Source organism: Merops nubicus, unplaced genomic scaffold, assembly GCF_000691845.1.
Source record: "Merops nubicus isolate BGI_N331 unplaced genomic scaffold, ASM69184v1 scaffold21452, whole genome shotgun sequence".
Taxonomy (NCBI): Eukaryota; Metazoa; Chordata; class Aves; order Coraciiformes; family Meropidae; genus Merops; species Merops nubicus.
The window spans coordinates 10,744-24,007 of NW_008594741.1; the positions used below are offsets into that span (position 1 = coordinate 10,744).

At 51.7% G+C, this 13,264-nt stretch overlaps 1 protein-coding gene across 1 annotated transcript in view; it reads left to right on the top strand.

Moving 5' to 3' along the window:
- The window catches only part of LOC103768712 (chromosome unknown open reading frame, human C6orf89), an 18,134-nt gene extending 7,424 nt beyond the window's left edge, over nucleotides 1–10,710 (top strand). The window contains exons 3-7 of the mRNA XM_008935867.1: nucleotides 6,547–6,701; nucleotides 7,029–7,150; nucleotides 8,964–9,090; nucleotides 9,927–10,050; nucleotides 10,430–10,710. Of these exons, the coding sequence (XP_008934115.1) occupies nucleotides 6,547–6,701; nucleotides 7,029–7,150; nucleotides 8,964–9,090; nucleotides 9,927–10,050; nucleotides 10,430–10,515 (614 nt within the window). The 3' untranslated portion in view covers nucleotides 10,516–10,710. The remainder of the gene's footprint in view (nucleotides 1–6,546; nucleotides 6,702–7,028; nucleotides 7,151–8,963; nucleotides 9,091–9,926; nucleotides 10,051–10,429) is intronic.
- The last annotated feature ends 2,554 nt before the right edge of the window (nucleotides 10,711–13,264 follow it).

Genomic DNA, 13,264 nt, shown 5'->3' on the forward strand with positions numbered 1-13,264 from the left:
AAGTCCTCTGCTAAAACAGATCAGAATCTGTCAGGGTTGGAAGGGACCACAAGGATCCCCCAGTTCCAACCCCTCTGCCATGAGCAGGGACACCTCCCACTAGATCAGGCTGCCCAGAGCCTCCGCCAGCCTGGCCTTAAAGACCCCCAGGGATGGGGCCTCAACCACCTTAAAGGATCCTTAACCACCTTTAAGGATGACCTTAAAGGTCTCTTCCAACCAAAGCAATTCTATGATTCCATGTTTTTTAACTTCTTGCCACCTTCTCCCTTGCTCACAAAGGATCTTCCCTGTTTGGTTTTTTTTCCTAAGCAGAGTCAAGCTGCTCTGCTCTTGTTTTGTGTGTTTTCTCATGCCCCCCTCTGGGGCTGGAGCATTCTGGGGTGGATGTGAGCATGGTCTGGGTGACAGCTCTGTGCAGGGCTCCCTCCCATCCCAGCCAGCTGCCAGTTTCTCTGATCCTGTCTGTGTGTGTGCAAACAACCCTTTTATAACAGAACCTGAGAGTGACCAGCAGCCACGTGTGCTGGCTGGCTGGGAGGGCAGCAGAAGGGCTGACTCTGCAGAGCAGGGTGGTGCCAAGCTGTTTGCATACACTGCTTTACTTTGGCCTACGTTCAGCCAGGGGACTCTTTAGTTGCATTTGCTGACAGTAAACTAACTCCAAATCCTTGTGGTCAGGAGGAACACGAAAAACTCTTCCTTTTACTTCTCTGTTCTGATGCCTCCAGGATTTCTCGTTTCCTCATTTGCGGAGCAAGTGGATTCTTGCTCTGGATTTGCTTCGTGGCCTCTCCCAGAGGCATTTCAGAGCCCTGTTTGCACTGGTGACCCAGACGTGTCCAAGCTGAAGCCACCATCCAGCAAGTGGCAGTGGCTGGGAGGGATCTGTTCCCAAACTGTGCCCTGCCTCTGAGCCCTGTCGCTCACGCAGGCGCTGCCAGAGCAGCAGGAGCTGGTTTTCTGGGGCACTTCACCAGAGGTGCAGACTGGGGTGGACTGGGGAGGCTTCCCTGAGAGCTTGGCCCCTGCCTTGGGTTTTCTAGAAGGGTAGGTGCAAATTTCTCCTGGAAATAATGTTCTTTTACCCCAGGGGACCGTGTGTTCCTCTTGGGCTAGGCCGAGCAGACGTGATTTCACAATGTCTTGTTGGATCAAAATGATTTTTGGGCCCTGCTGGACGTTGATTCATCATCCTTCCGTTGTCTGAGCAGCCGTTACCCATTAGTGAAGCGAAGGAGCAGTTCTCCAAGCTGTTGACTTCTTCCTCAGAACAAAAATAAGGGTTTCTTGAGGCTTTTAACTCCCATTTGGAGCTGTTTTGTTGCTAGATGTTCCTAAAAAGTTATGACCCCAAATGGGAGGTACTTCTTCTTCTGACATAAATATATTTAATATACTGAGAGTTATGAGAAAGTTTAATATGAGAAAGAGGTGAGGATCTTGTGCTGAACAGGGACCCTCTTTGTCATAGATATTTAAAACCCTTCTGTGGTGTATTCCTTAATCAGGACTTCCACACTGTAATTAATAAGCACTCCTTATGATTCCTGTCTGACTCAAGAACCCATCAGTTCAGCCTGACTTTGACATGACATTATAAACGATCAAATTAATTTTTAGCCTAGTGACAAATTTCAGCAAGAGGGAGCTTGAGAAACATTGATATTGCAACAGAGTGCTCCAGATGTCTCCTCTGAGCTGTGCCACTGCACAGCTCTTGATTCCTACATCTGCAAAGAACCAGTGATGAGATTTACCCATGTCATAGATTGTGATCATGATGATCATGAATCGATGTTTAAATTGCTTGGAGTTATTTAAATTCTTTTATCTTTCTGTAAAATCTGGGAAAGGGGATGTGGTGATGAGCATACAGCCAGTCCTGCTGCAGTGGCAGAGCACAGCAAGTAACAAGCTGTTTACTTGAGTGACACGTCCAGAGGCAGGCAGTGAAGCTGGGGAAGGGTCTAGAGGCCAAGTGTGGGGAGGAGCAGCTGAGGGAGCTGGGGGTGCTGAGCCTGGAGCAAAGGAGGCTCAGGGGAGACCTTCTGGCTCTGCACAGCTCCTGACAGGAGCCTGGAGCCAGGGGGGGGTCGGGCTCTGCTCCCAAGGGACAAGGGACAGGCCAAGAGGAAACGGCCTCAAATTGCCCCAGGGGAGGTCGAGGTTGGACCTGAGGAACAATTTCTTCCCCTGGAGGGTTGCCCAGGGCTGTGCCAGGCTGCCCAGGGCAGTGGTGGAGTCCCCACCCCTGGAGGGGTTTCCAAGCCGGGGAGATGTGGGGTGAGGGACACGGGGCAGTGGGGACCTGGCAGGGATGGGGGAGGGTTGGACGCCAGGAGCTGAAAGGTCTCGTCCAACCAAAATTATTCTATAGCATCCCTAGGTCTGCAGCAGTCCCAGTGTGACTGGTCCTGTCTCAGGGGGAAGAACAACCTGGGCAGCACGTTCTGTGGCTGCCAAAGCAGTAACAGCAGGTTCTGAGCTGCAACTTCTCTTTAAGGTTAAGGGCTAGACCTTGGAAATGCCTATTGTTAAAGCAGTGGGAAACAGCACTGTAAAGTCCCACATCTGGAAGCTGGATGTTTCCAGCCAGAGGGAGAACTGCAGCAGTTGTGTGGTGATGGTGACTGGACATCAGAGCCCTGAGGATCTCGTGGGCCCTTCTGGGAATCTTCTAGGTGGAATTGAATGTCTCCTAAAAAGCTCTGCCCTGTGTCAGCTGTAAGAAGCAGCGTGTGGTTGGGCTTTTGCTGTGAGAAGGAACAGGGCAGGGAAGCATCCCACGGGCTGCTGGATAAAGGGTCCCTCTGGCCAAGGGGAAAGCGTGGTCACAGAGAGCAGAGGGGAGGCTGAGGTCTTAATCCCTTCTTTTGAGGAGCTCTTCAGATTCACCTGGAAAAATCCTCTGACTTACAAATGTGTAGCTGTGGGGAGGGGTTATAAAAGTGGAAAATCAGCTTCTTCTCCTTTTGGACTGGCATATAGGAGCAGGGTGGTGGATGTCAGTGCAGTGTCAGAACTGAGTTGCTGCCTCGGGCCAGGGTGAGTCCACCCCAGTCCTGAGCTTACCTTTGAACTGGCCAGTGTAGAGCTGGTCATGCCTATTGAGAGCTCTGGGGTTTACCTGCTAAACTACCCTGATTACAAGTATTTTGGTAGATCTTAACCTGTTGGATCCTCTGAGAGGCAACCTGAAGGTGTCGTGGGTGTTAATGGAAGAGCCAGGCTTGTACAATGGAAAGGATGGAGCAAAGTCCTGTGAGTATTCAGTGTGCAGGCCAGTCTTTCTTGAGAGCCTTGAGTTCATCCCAGGCTGAAGTTGCTCCAATACTCCTCCCACTGGTCCCTAGTGAGGTGTGTGGTGGGACCAGGGGATAACATCAGCCTCAGAAAGGGGAACTGGGGATTTGGAACCAACCTTTGCAGGTTGTGGAGCTGCTTCATGTGTTAGCCCTGGGGGGAGCTGTCCTCTGGTTGCTGTGGCTGATGGTAGCAAAAACCTGTAAGACACAAGACCCTGGGGGAGACTGTGAAGTCCTGGGGTGTTCCCCTTCCCCTGGACCAGACTTTCCAGGGCAGACCAAGCTGGAGTTTTCTTCAGCCTTGCAGTTGTGAGTGCTGGGGAACAAACCAGCTTGGTGGGAGCCAAGAAGCTGCCTCAGCACCTGCACTGCTACGTGCAGGAGCTTTTACATCTTCAGCACTTCATTAGGGTTGGGAGCAGCCCCTGGCTCTGCCTGTCTTGCAGGAGCAAAAGGTCCCCCTGCTACAGAGCTTCCCTTTGAACCTGCTGCAGCAGCAGGCTGAGGTTTCACCCTCTGGAAGGTGCCAGGAGGGACCAGGGCTGTTGCTGAGATCCTGCTCTCAGATCCGTGCGGGCGGGTGGCCAGAGGTTTTATGGCCTCGCTGCAGGAGCAGGGCCAGGTCTCCTCAGCCACCTCTGAGCTCCCAACCCGCCCGTCCACACCCAGCATCTCTGGGGCTGTGTGCACACACCCCTCTGTAGTGCTGGGGACAGCCAAAAAACTTGGGAGATCCTCTGTGAAAATGGCCAAGAAGGGCGGGGTGCTCGTTTGAAATGGGTTGTAAGTTGAAAATTATTTTTCTGCATAGTGGAAAGTAGAGTCATAAACTCCTTCTAGCATTAATCATAGACGTGTTTCGGGGAGAGCTGTTATCTCTGGCCTGGGTGACAGCCTAAAAGGGACACGGGGAGGGAAATGGAAAGAGAGAATAAGCAGCATCCATGGTGAAACTCCTGCTCTGGTCCCCAGCGTCCCCCTCTCCTCCCTCCCTCGCTGCCCGTACTTGTCATGCCAGTCACACACGTGCTGGTGCACAGACTAACACCCTCAACAATAAATCTAAAAGATTAATTACCAAAAAAAAAAAAAGAAAGAAAAAGAAAATCCCACAACCTCACTCACAGCGTTTGAAATGAGGCTCAACTGTGCTCTGCTTGGGTTATTCAGGGGGAGAAGAAATAACCTCCTGAATCGAGCAATTGAGAATGCAAATATCCCAGCCTGGCTCAAAGGAGGACTCAGCTCAGCACTGCCAGGCTGATTAACATCCCCCTACGTGGGGCTCTGCACTGAGCCCACAGAGGAAATTTGGGGACAGCTCTGCTTAACTCCCCAGGATGAGGTTTCTGAGTTTTGCCCAGAGAGAAATTAGTGTTGCTGCTCCCCGTAGGATGAGAGACCAGATAGATGTTTTCTTGTTCTCTTCATGGCAACTGCCCTTCCTCTGGTGAGATCTTTCAGCCTTTTGTTTCCTGCCACTGACCAGCTGTTTTTTTGTGAGGGTTTTTTTTGTTGTTGTTGTAAAATTGAAGCTTTCTACAGGCAGTGGAACAAAGATTTTCTTTTTTCTCTTGTGAGCAGGGAGGGGAAAGTACATTGGAGCAGTTTCTCATGGGAGTGGGACTTCTGCTTGCAAGAAGGATTTTACACTTTGCTCTGCCTTTTTCCCCCTCTCCCTGAAAGCACTGTAGCCACATCTTCCAGCAAGCCCAGAAATTATCTCCTGATCCTTTTCAGTCCCCATCCCAGCAGTAGGGTGGGAAATGCAGCATTTGGGAACGGATTGGAAATAGGCAGAGAGAAAAAAGCAAAACGAATCCAAATCTGCTCCTAGTTGTTACATCCCAGTGAATCTAAATCCTCTGTAACGTGCCTCGTTGTCTGTTGCAGATGTTGGAGGGGAAGATTAACTGAGAGCTCTCCTCTTAAGTGCTGTTGATCAATCATTGCCCACGCACAGGAGGGAGAGCAAGGCTGGAAGCCACAGTGGCAGTAACAGGGAGGCTCTGCATGGTCTTTTTTCCCCACTGAAAAGACCCTGTGTGCCCTTGTTTCCCAACTTTATTTTTCAGACAGGCTTCACTGTCTCTTCTCTCTCCTCTCCCATCCTCTCCACTGCCCAAGTTAAACATCTTCCCATCAGAATGAGACCACAGAGCTGGGGCTGTCACTGCCACCACATTAGAACCACGTCCTTTCAACCTGGCAGCTGTTCCTGCAAGTGTTCAGCATTTTTTTGGGATGTGGTTTAGTGGCCGTGGTGCTGTTGTGTTGATGGTTGGACTTGAGGACCTTAGTGGTCTTTTCCTACCTTAATGATTCTGTGATAATTGTCTCTTGTGCTGTCCATTCTGTGCTGCAGCACATCTCTCCTGTTAACATGTGGTGACCTTTTGTGCTGGAATCAGCGGGGAGGCAGGATACAGGCAGGATACAGGCATCACCTGATGGTTTCACCTAAAAATTGGATGTTTTGAAGATGTAAACACATGCAGTGTTCACTGTAGGCCAGTTCAGCTGGTTGTGGTGTAACAATGATGTCTGGAGTTTGAAATGTCTGTAGCTGTGGTCCAGGGGTTCCTCATGCTGGGACTTTTCTCCCCATTTCATTTTCAAGTCACTGCATGGGATGAAGGAAAACAGCAGCAGCACATCTTGGTGACCTGCCCCATTGCCCAGCCCCTGCTGCACCTCAGAGACTGGGCAAACTTGGCCTGGCTCAGAGTATTTCTTAAGTAACCCAGAGGTCAAGGGGAGGGTAGTGAGATCAGAGGAGTCTCCACGGGGCGTTGATGGCACCAGAGCTCTTTTCAGCCTGGCTCTTTGCTTTTTGTGTTCTGGGGGTCTCCTGGATAACATTTGAATTGTGCTTTTGCTCCTGGGCTTGTTTCTCTTTGTTTGCACTGTGTGTGGTGGTGACTGTCCTGCTGACAGGGACAGGGTGGCTCAGCCTGTGTGCCCCAGATGTGCAGAGAAGTGGGGTCTCTGTAAAGCTCTCCCCTTTCTCTCAACCCTGAGCTGTACCTCCAAAATCTCCAGCCTGTGCTGGGGCTGTTCTGTGACGAGCTCCCTGCCTGGTGGAACTTGCTCTTTCTGAGTAACTTACACCCAGCAGAAGCTGTAAGAAATCTCAGTTTCATGGTAAGGATAAGGTTAAGGAGCTTATTACTGAGTCTGTCTCCTTTCCACTTCATTTTTGGTCTTATTAAACACATTTCTCTCCTTTCTCCCCAAGAGTGCCAGGACTGGTGGGCAGCAGGTTGCAGACAGAACGCTTCTACACTTCCTGCAAACTGCACAGTCTGTTCTGCTGTGAAGAGCCTGCAGACAGTGACAGACTTTGGAGAACTATCAGAAAAGCTCCAGAGGTCTCAGCCTTTTCTCATCAAGGTAAGGCATGGACCTGTGAGGCTGGGTGATGAGTCCAAACTCTTGAATAGCACCAGTCAAAGACCCCTGCCCAGTACTTTCAACCACTAACTGCTGATTGAGGTACAGCAAATATCTCAGAAGACATTTAGCCCTTGTTTAAAGATGTCAGAGAGTGAGGAGCTCACTACATCCTTAGCAAGTTGTTCCTCTGACTGATTATCATCCTGGCTGGAAATGTGGCAATCTAGATGGCTGTTATGTTTGGATATTCTTTGGTGGGATGGAAACAGGCTTGGGGAGGAAACCTTGGGGCACAGCTTTTATCTTTGTTTTGTGTCACTGAAGACAGGGCAGCATCTCTCCTATGAAGAACTGAAGCATTTTCAGTCCCAGGATCCAGACCTGGCAAAGGTTATAATAGAAGAAAATCCAGCTGAAATGTGGAGCTGCCCATTTTTCTTTCCCTGGTGAGTCAAAGACAAAAGGTGTGAGGGATGTTTCCATCCCTTCTGCTGGGGTGCCTGGGCTCTTTGCTGATCTGAACTACCAGCAGCTTGAGGGCTGCTCTCTAACTGGAGGGAAGGGGAAGAGGAGTGAGGTAGAGGCTTCTGTCTGCTTGCTGGCACTGCTTGGATCCAAGGAGAAGACTTCTCCACTGAAAATGGAGCCCTGTGGCTGGGACTTCATGTGCTGCTCCCCTTATAAGACAAAAATATCCCAGTGACTGCTGGGTTCTGTTCTTCCAGCCACATGTTACTCATCTGGGCTGTGGTCTGATCACCTGGGGCAACTGGTTTCCATTTCTGGTCACCTCTGTCTGCCTGCTCAGTGGAAATCCTCCACCATTAGTGTTGACTGAGAAGAGACACTGTGACTTTTGCAAAATCCTGAGAGGGAACAGAAAGCTAAAGGACCATGTGCTTTGTGCCTGTCTCATGCAGGAAAAACAGCCATCCCTGTCCTGATCCCCTGTTAACTAAAAGCTTTTTGCTAAAGCCTGTGGTGTGGCTACAACATGTGGACGACTTAAAGTTGCAGAGCAACTCAGTGAGTTAGTCAAGTCTTTCCATGTGCAGAAGGGGGAGAAGTGACAGGGGAAGGTGTCACCTGGGGTGGAGCAGGGTCCCTGGCACATTTATAAGAGCAAAGAAGTGTCCAAGCAGACCTGGGGAAGGGTGTGGAGGTGTTGGTGCTTTGGCTGATGCTTAGGTGAGGATTCTGCCCCTCTGCTCTGCTCCTGTGAGCCCTCACCTGGAGTGTGTGTCCTCAGCACAGCAGAGCCAGGGAGCTGCTGGAGCGGGGCCAGAGGAGCCCCAGCAATGCCCCGAGGGGGGAACCCCTCTGCTGGGAGCCCAGCAGGAGAGAGTTGGGCTGGGGCAGCTGAGAGGAGAAGGCTCCAGCTGGGGAGACCTGCTGGGGGCCGCCAGGCCTGCCAGGGGCCTGCCAGAAACCTGGGGAGGGATGTTTGAGCAGGGCCTGTTGGGACAGGACAAGGGGGGATGGTTTGAACCTCAAAGAGGGAGATTTAGACTTGAGAGACGGAAGAAATTGTTGCTGCTGAGGGTGGTGAGCCCCTGGCCCAGGCCGCCCAGAGAGGTGGTCGCTGCCCCATCCCTGGCACCATCCCAGGGGAGGTTGGCCGGGGCTCTGAGCACCCTGCTCTAGCTGGGGATGTCCCTGCTCAGGGCAGGGGGTTGGACTGGATGACCTTTGAATGTCCCTTCCCACCCAAACCCCTCTGTGATCCTACCATGTTCTTCCTGCACTTTTTGACCACAGTGCTGGTAGACAGATGACCAGGGCCCAGAGAATTAATCATGTCAAGACACTAGACAGAGATGTAAAAATAACAAGCCCCACCCTGCCTTTTCCAGTCACATTCCCTGGCCTAGAGCATGGGCTTGGATCCCCCCCTGCCTTGCCATGTGGTTTCAGTTATGGCTGTGTACAATGCCACCTCTCTGCATCTTTCGTAATTAATGGATCTGATTAATGACTCAGATAATATTAAGGGAAGAGGGGAGGGAAATCCCCTTTGGACATCCATGGTGAGCTGTTTATTCCCTGTTTATATGGTCCTGCTGCAAGTGCTAAGAGGGAGATAGGAAGGAGCACAGGTTTAGAAGCTGTGAGGTCAAATTTTGCTCTTAGGGGCTCATCTATCAGCAGGGTGCTTATCAAACATGAATGTTTGTGGAGGATATTGATCTTGGAAGTAGCCTTTTAGCTACAAGCATTGTCATTGGGTGGCATTTCTTAAATGTGGGTTGTTTTGTTTAGGAACAAATCTGTGAATAGAACTCGGATCCTGCAGGAGTTTTTCCCCACCTCCTCTTTGCTGTCCTTCCCCAAGGCAGTGTCCCTGGAGAGCTGCTTCCTCATCCCCCATCCAGATCTGGGGAATAAGGTGAGAAATTCATCCTGGAGACATCCTCTCCCTGTCTGTGAGTTGTCCTCCAGAAGCTCCAAGTCCCTGTGGGGTTTGCAGGATGTTTTCAGCTGATATGATCATGACAAGAAGGATTTAGGGTTGTATCAGTTCTGTCCATCCCTGTGTAATGGGGCAGCTCAAGGCTGCTGGGTGAGGGCTTGGTCTTTTTGGGACCAGAATTCAGAATTTGGGCAGAATTCATTCAAGAGTTGACTCCTAGGAGCTGTTCCTGGCAGAGTCTCACCCATTTGAGACACCTGCCACAGAGACATTTCACTGAAGATCCTGACACTTGAGGCTTCTGCCCTGATCTCCTCTGAGTTTCTTGTGGGTGTGGAGGGCCTGCATAGAATCACTGGATTGGAATTTAGCTTGGAAAAGATCTTTAGGATCAAGTGCAACCCTTCCCCAGCACTGCCAGGTCCCCACTGCCCCGTGTCCCTCACCCCACATCTCCAGGGCTTGGAAACCCCTCCAGGGGTGGGGACTCCAACACTGCCCTGGGCAGCCTGGCACAGCCCTGGGCAACCCTCCAGGGCACGAAATTGTTCCTCAGGGACAACTGAAACCTCCCCTGGGGCAACTTGAGGCTGTTTCCTCTTGTCCTGTCACTTGTTATCACACTGCCTTGGATGGAGGAGGACCCTTGAGTGCAGCTGACCTCAGCTATGATCTGCTGGCAGCTGTGGGGAGCAGCAGACTGTGGTTTGTGCTGTCTCACCTCACTTCAGGGCAGTGTCCTGCCCCTTGTCTGATCAGGCAGACCCAAGAAAAGCCAGCAAGGCTTTTGAAATCTTCTCCTCTCTTCCCAGAGCTACAGTTTGCACAGCCTCTTTGCTGTTGGGAGTGGACAGCTCACCCTGACTGTGGTACCTCTGGACGAGTGCAGAGGACACTGTGAGATGTTCAGGGTGGAGCTGGAAGCTGGAGATGTAGGTGAGTAGTTGTGCTGCAGCACGCAGGGTCTGGGAGAACCCTTGGAGTCGGGAGACTCCTCCAGCTGGGTCTTTTCTGCCTGACACCCAAGTGGGTGCTGTCACCACCTCCAAACTGGTGTGTGCCTGCTTGCCACAGCCCAGAGGAGGGATCAGTCTGGGCTGGGAGTTTGTGGCCTGGCTCACAAACATCAGGACACCAGGAGCTGCTCTTTGTGGGCTACCCAGGACACAGTGCTGGGTGCTACAAACCCAGCGTGTCACTGAGGGTCTTGTCTTTCCACAAGAGCTTCTGCACACCCCCATCCCCTCCCGGGAGGTGTGAGCAGTCATGAAACACAGGCTCATCTCACGTGGCCTCTTCATCCCTTCTCCCCAAGGTTATGCCAGCACGGAGTACTGGACAATGAGCTTCATGGCCAAAGGGACAGAGCCGGCGGTTGTTTGTGATGGAGCTGCTAGCTAAGGGCTCTGGGGTGAGGAAAAAGCTGCTTCCAGGACTTTCAGCTTTGAAGCCAAGGCAACGTCTTGAAAGAGAGCTGGGGCAACTGGGGCAGGCAGCTTTGCCACCCTGCATGTTTACAGTGTTTAAAAATGACTGTTTTCCTGACCCTTGAGGTAATTCTTTGCCTTTCCTCAAATGTATTTTGGGAGAAGCTCAAGCTATTTATGACCTTCCCTGTCCCCTCAGGTAAGCCCTGGGTTTGCAGCAAAAGGTTTTCTTTTTTTCCAGGAGCAGCAGAGGGATTTCTCAGGATGAGATTCACTTTGTGTCCTTTGTGGATTATGGCACTTCTGAAACTTCCTGGGAGCTTTGGGAGTGGAGGGGGTGTGTGACATTTCCATGAACATTCCTCCTGAGGAGGAGGCTTTGAGCCTGTCTTGTCAGGCCAGCTCTGTAAAGGGAATGAACTGGTGATGTGTCCCACCTCCACCCCCTCCCTCCACCACACCTCTAGCTCTGTGCCTCTGTAGCATGCCCCACAAAGCCAGTCTCAGCTCCCTGCTCCAGGGCTGAGATGAGCCTTGCAGGCTGGGGCAGAGACCCTCACCCACTCGTTCTTGTACCAAAAGAATCTGTTCAGGCCTCTTCCTTGTGTCTTGTGATGGCTCCTCTGCGGGTCTCTACCTGCAGGTTGTGAGTGAGTCAAACAGTGACTGTGCTTTTTTTTCTCCCCTCCACTTCTTTTCCTACAAAGATCCTGATGTGAGTGGTGGTGGTGGTGGTGCTGAGCGTGCAGTGGCTGTGGATGGAGGTGGGGCTGGGTGCAGAGCAGCTCTGCAGGAGTTTCAGGTTCTGGTTGTGCACCGAGGACTCTTCCCCTATCCTTGCCTTGAGAGGTGCCACCCGTGTTCCTGGCCCAGGGCACCTACAGCAGCACCCAAAAGCTTCCTCATCCCTGGCATTTTTTTGTTGGCATCAACCCCTTCCAGACGTGGAACTCTTGTCTTCAGAATGAACGTTGGTTTTTCCTGACTCCTTTCCAAGCTGCCTTCACAGGCTTCCTGTTGCTCTCCACAGCCCCGGGAGAGGCTCGGGCTCGGCGGCCGCGGGCTGCTGAGCCTGCAGCCCCTTCCAAGTCTGATCCTTTGGGTCTGATCCTGCTGCTGGAGATCATTTGCAGATGTGTCAGGCTGAACTCTCACAGGCCAGGGCTGGGGTTCAGGACATACTCTCACACTTGTTAATATGGACTTGGGAGGGGTTTTGTTTGAAAGCAAAGTTAACTCTGTTCTCAGGAGCGAGGACCTTTTCTTCTGTAAATATTTTGGGTATGTGGGAAATGACAGATTGGAAGAATGTCTGTCCAGCCTTTGGTTTTGAGCACGACCAGGAGAATGGGAGCAGACTTCATCCTAATCTTCTGAGGGTCTGAGAAATGCTGCCAGGTGGGATGACCACATCTGGCTCCTGTCCAAGGATAAGGCAGAGGACAGGTCCTGCTCCAAAGAATTTCGTCTGAGGCCTTGACACTACAAACATTTCTATGCATAACCTTTGTTTTTCTCCTGTAAACACAAAAGAACACCCCCAGCACCAGTGTCTGGCTGTGCGTGGCCCTCAACACTGGACCAACACACACCAGAGGTAGAACCAGCTGGGAAGAGCCCGACTCCCTCAGGACAGAAAAGGAGTGATTCACTTTGTAGCAAAATATGAAAGGGAATTGGATTAATAAGACTTTGGTTAATGTTGTCAATGCTTGGGGGGTGTTTCAACACTTGTGACACCACACACAATCTTCTCCATGCCAAGACACACATACCCCCAACCCTCTCCCTCCTCTTAAAGCCTGGATCTTAGTTCATGGAAACTGGGGAGTTTGGTGATGGCAGAATTAGGGCCTCATTAGTGACTGTTGCTATTTACACTTTGGCAGCTTCTCGAGTCTGATTCAGAGGCTGACAAGGTGACTTCACCTCTTCCCAGTTTTGCACCTGGTCTGTTTTTGTGAAGCCTTTGGTTGGAGATGCCCGAGGAGAGGAGCTGCTGGGCCCACCCTGGCTGAGGTCACAGGGGGGTTGGTGATGCTGTGACTTCCAAGTGTCCTTGAATGTAGCTTGTGAGAGAGCTGCAGAGACAAATCCCAAGTGTCTGTGAGCCGCCCGTGTGTTGTGAGCTGTGGCTGTCTGGCTCCTTTGGGAAGAAGCAGAGAAAATGGATCTATTTAGGGTCGCTGTTCAGATTTGGGGGAAGAGGGCGGGGGGGGGGTTGGGAGCTCGAGGGCAGGTTTGTGCCTGTTTAGCAAAAACATTCTCACCTCTTCCTTCCCCCCTCTGCAGAGAGCTGCAGCTGGCTGGATGGGAGCTGGTGACTCTGGACTGGTCACAGCTCAGCTTTCCAAGTGCACTTTATGGTCTCTGCAGGAGCTTCCAGAGCCGTGTCGAGGCGATACCTTGCATATGGCCCAGCCTGGCTCCCTGTGGAGTTTACATCATTTGTTTTTAAACCTCCAGTATATTTTCTCTTCCTCTTCCAAAAGCTGTAAGGAATTAGCTGCTAAACTAAAACAGGAGGGCAGTTCTCCTGCCGATAAGGAGCCGGGTTTGGCCCCGGCTGCTGCTGGAGCCCTGGTCTGCAGCACGGCTCCTAGAGCAGCTCCCGTCTCCCTGTCCTCGTGGGGACAACCCAGAGGTGAGGCCAAAGTGCCAAAACTCCCGTGGCCAAGAGGAGGAGTGGGCACCTTGGCCAAGACAGCCCTGGACCTCCTCCC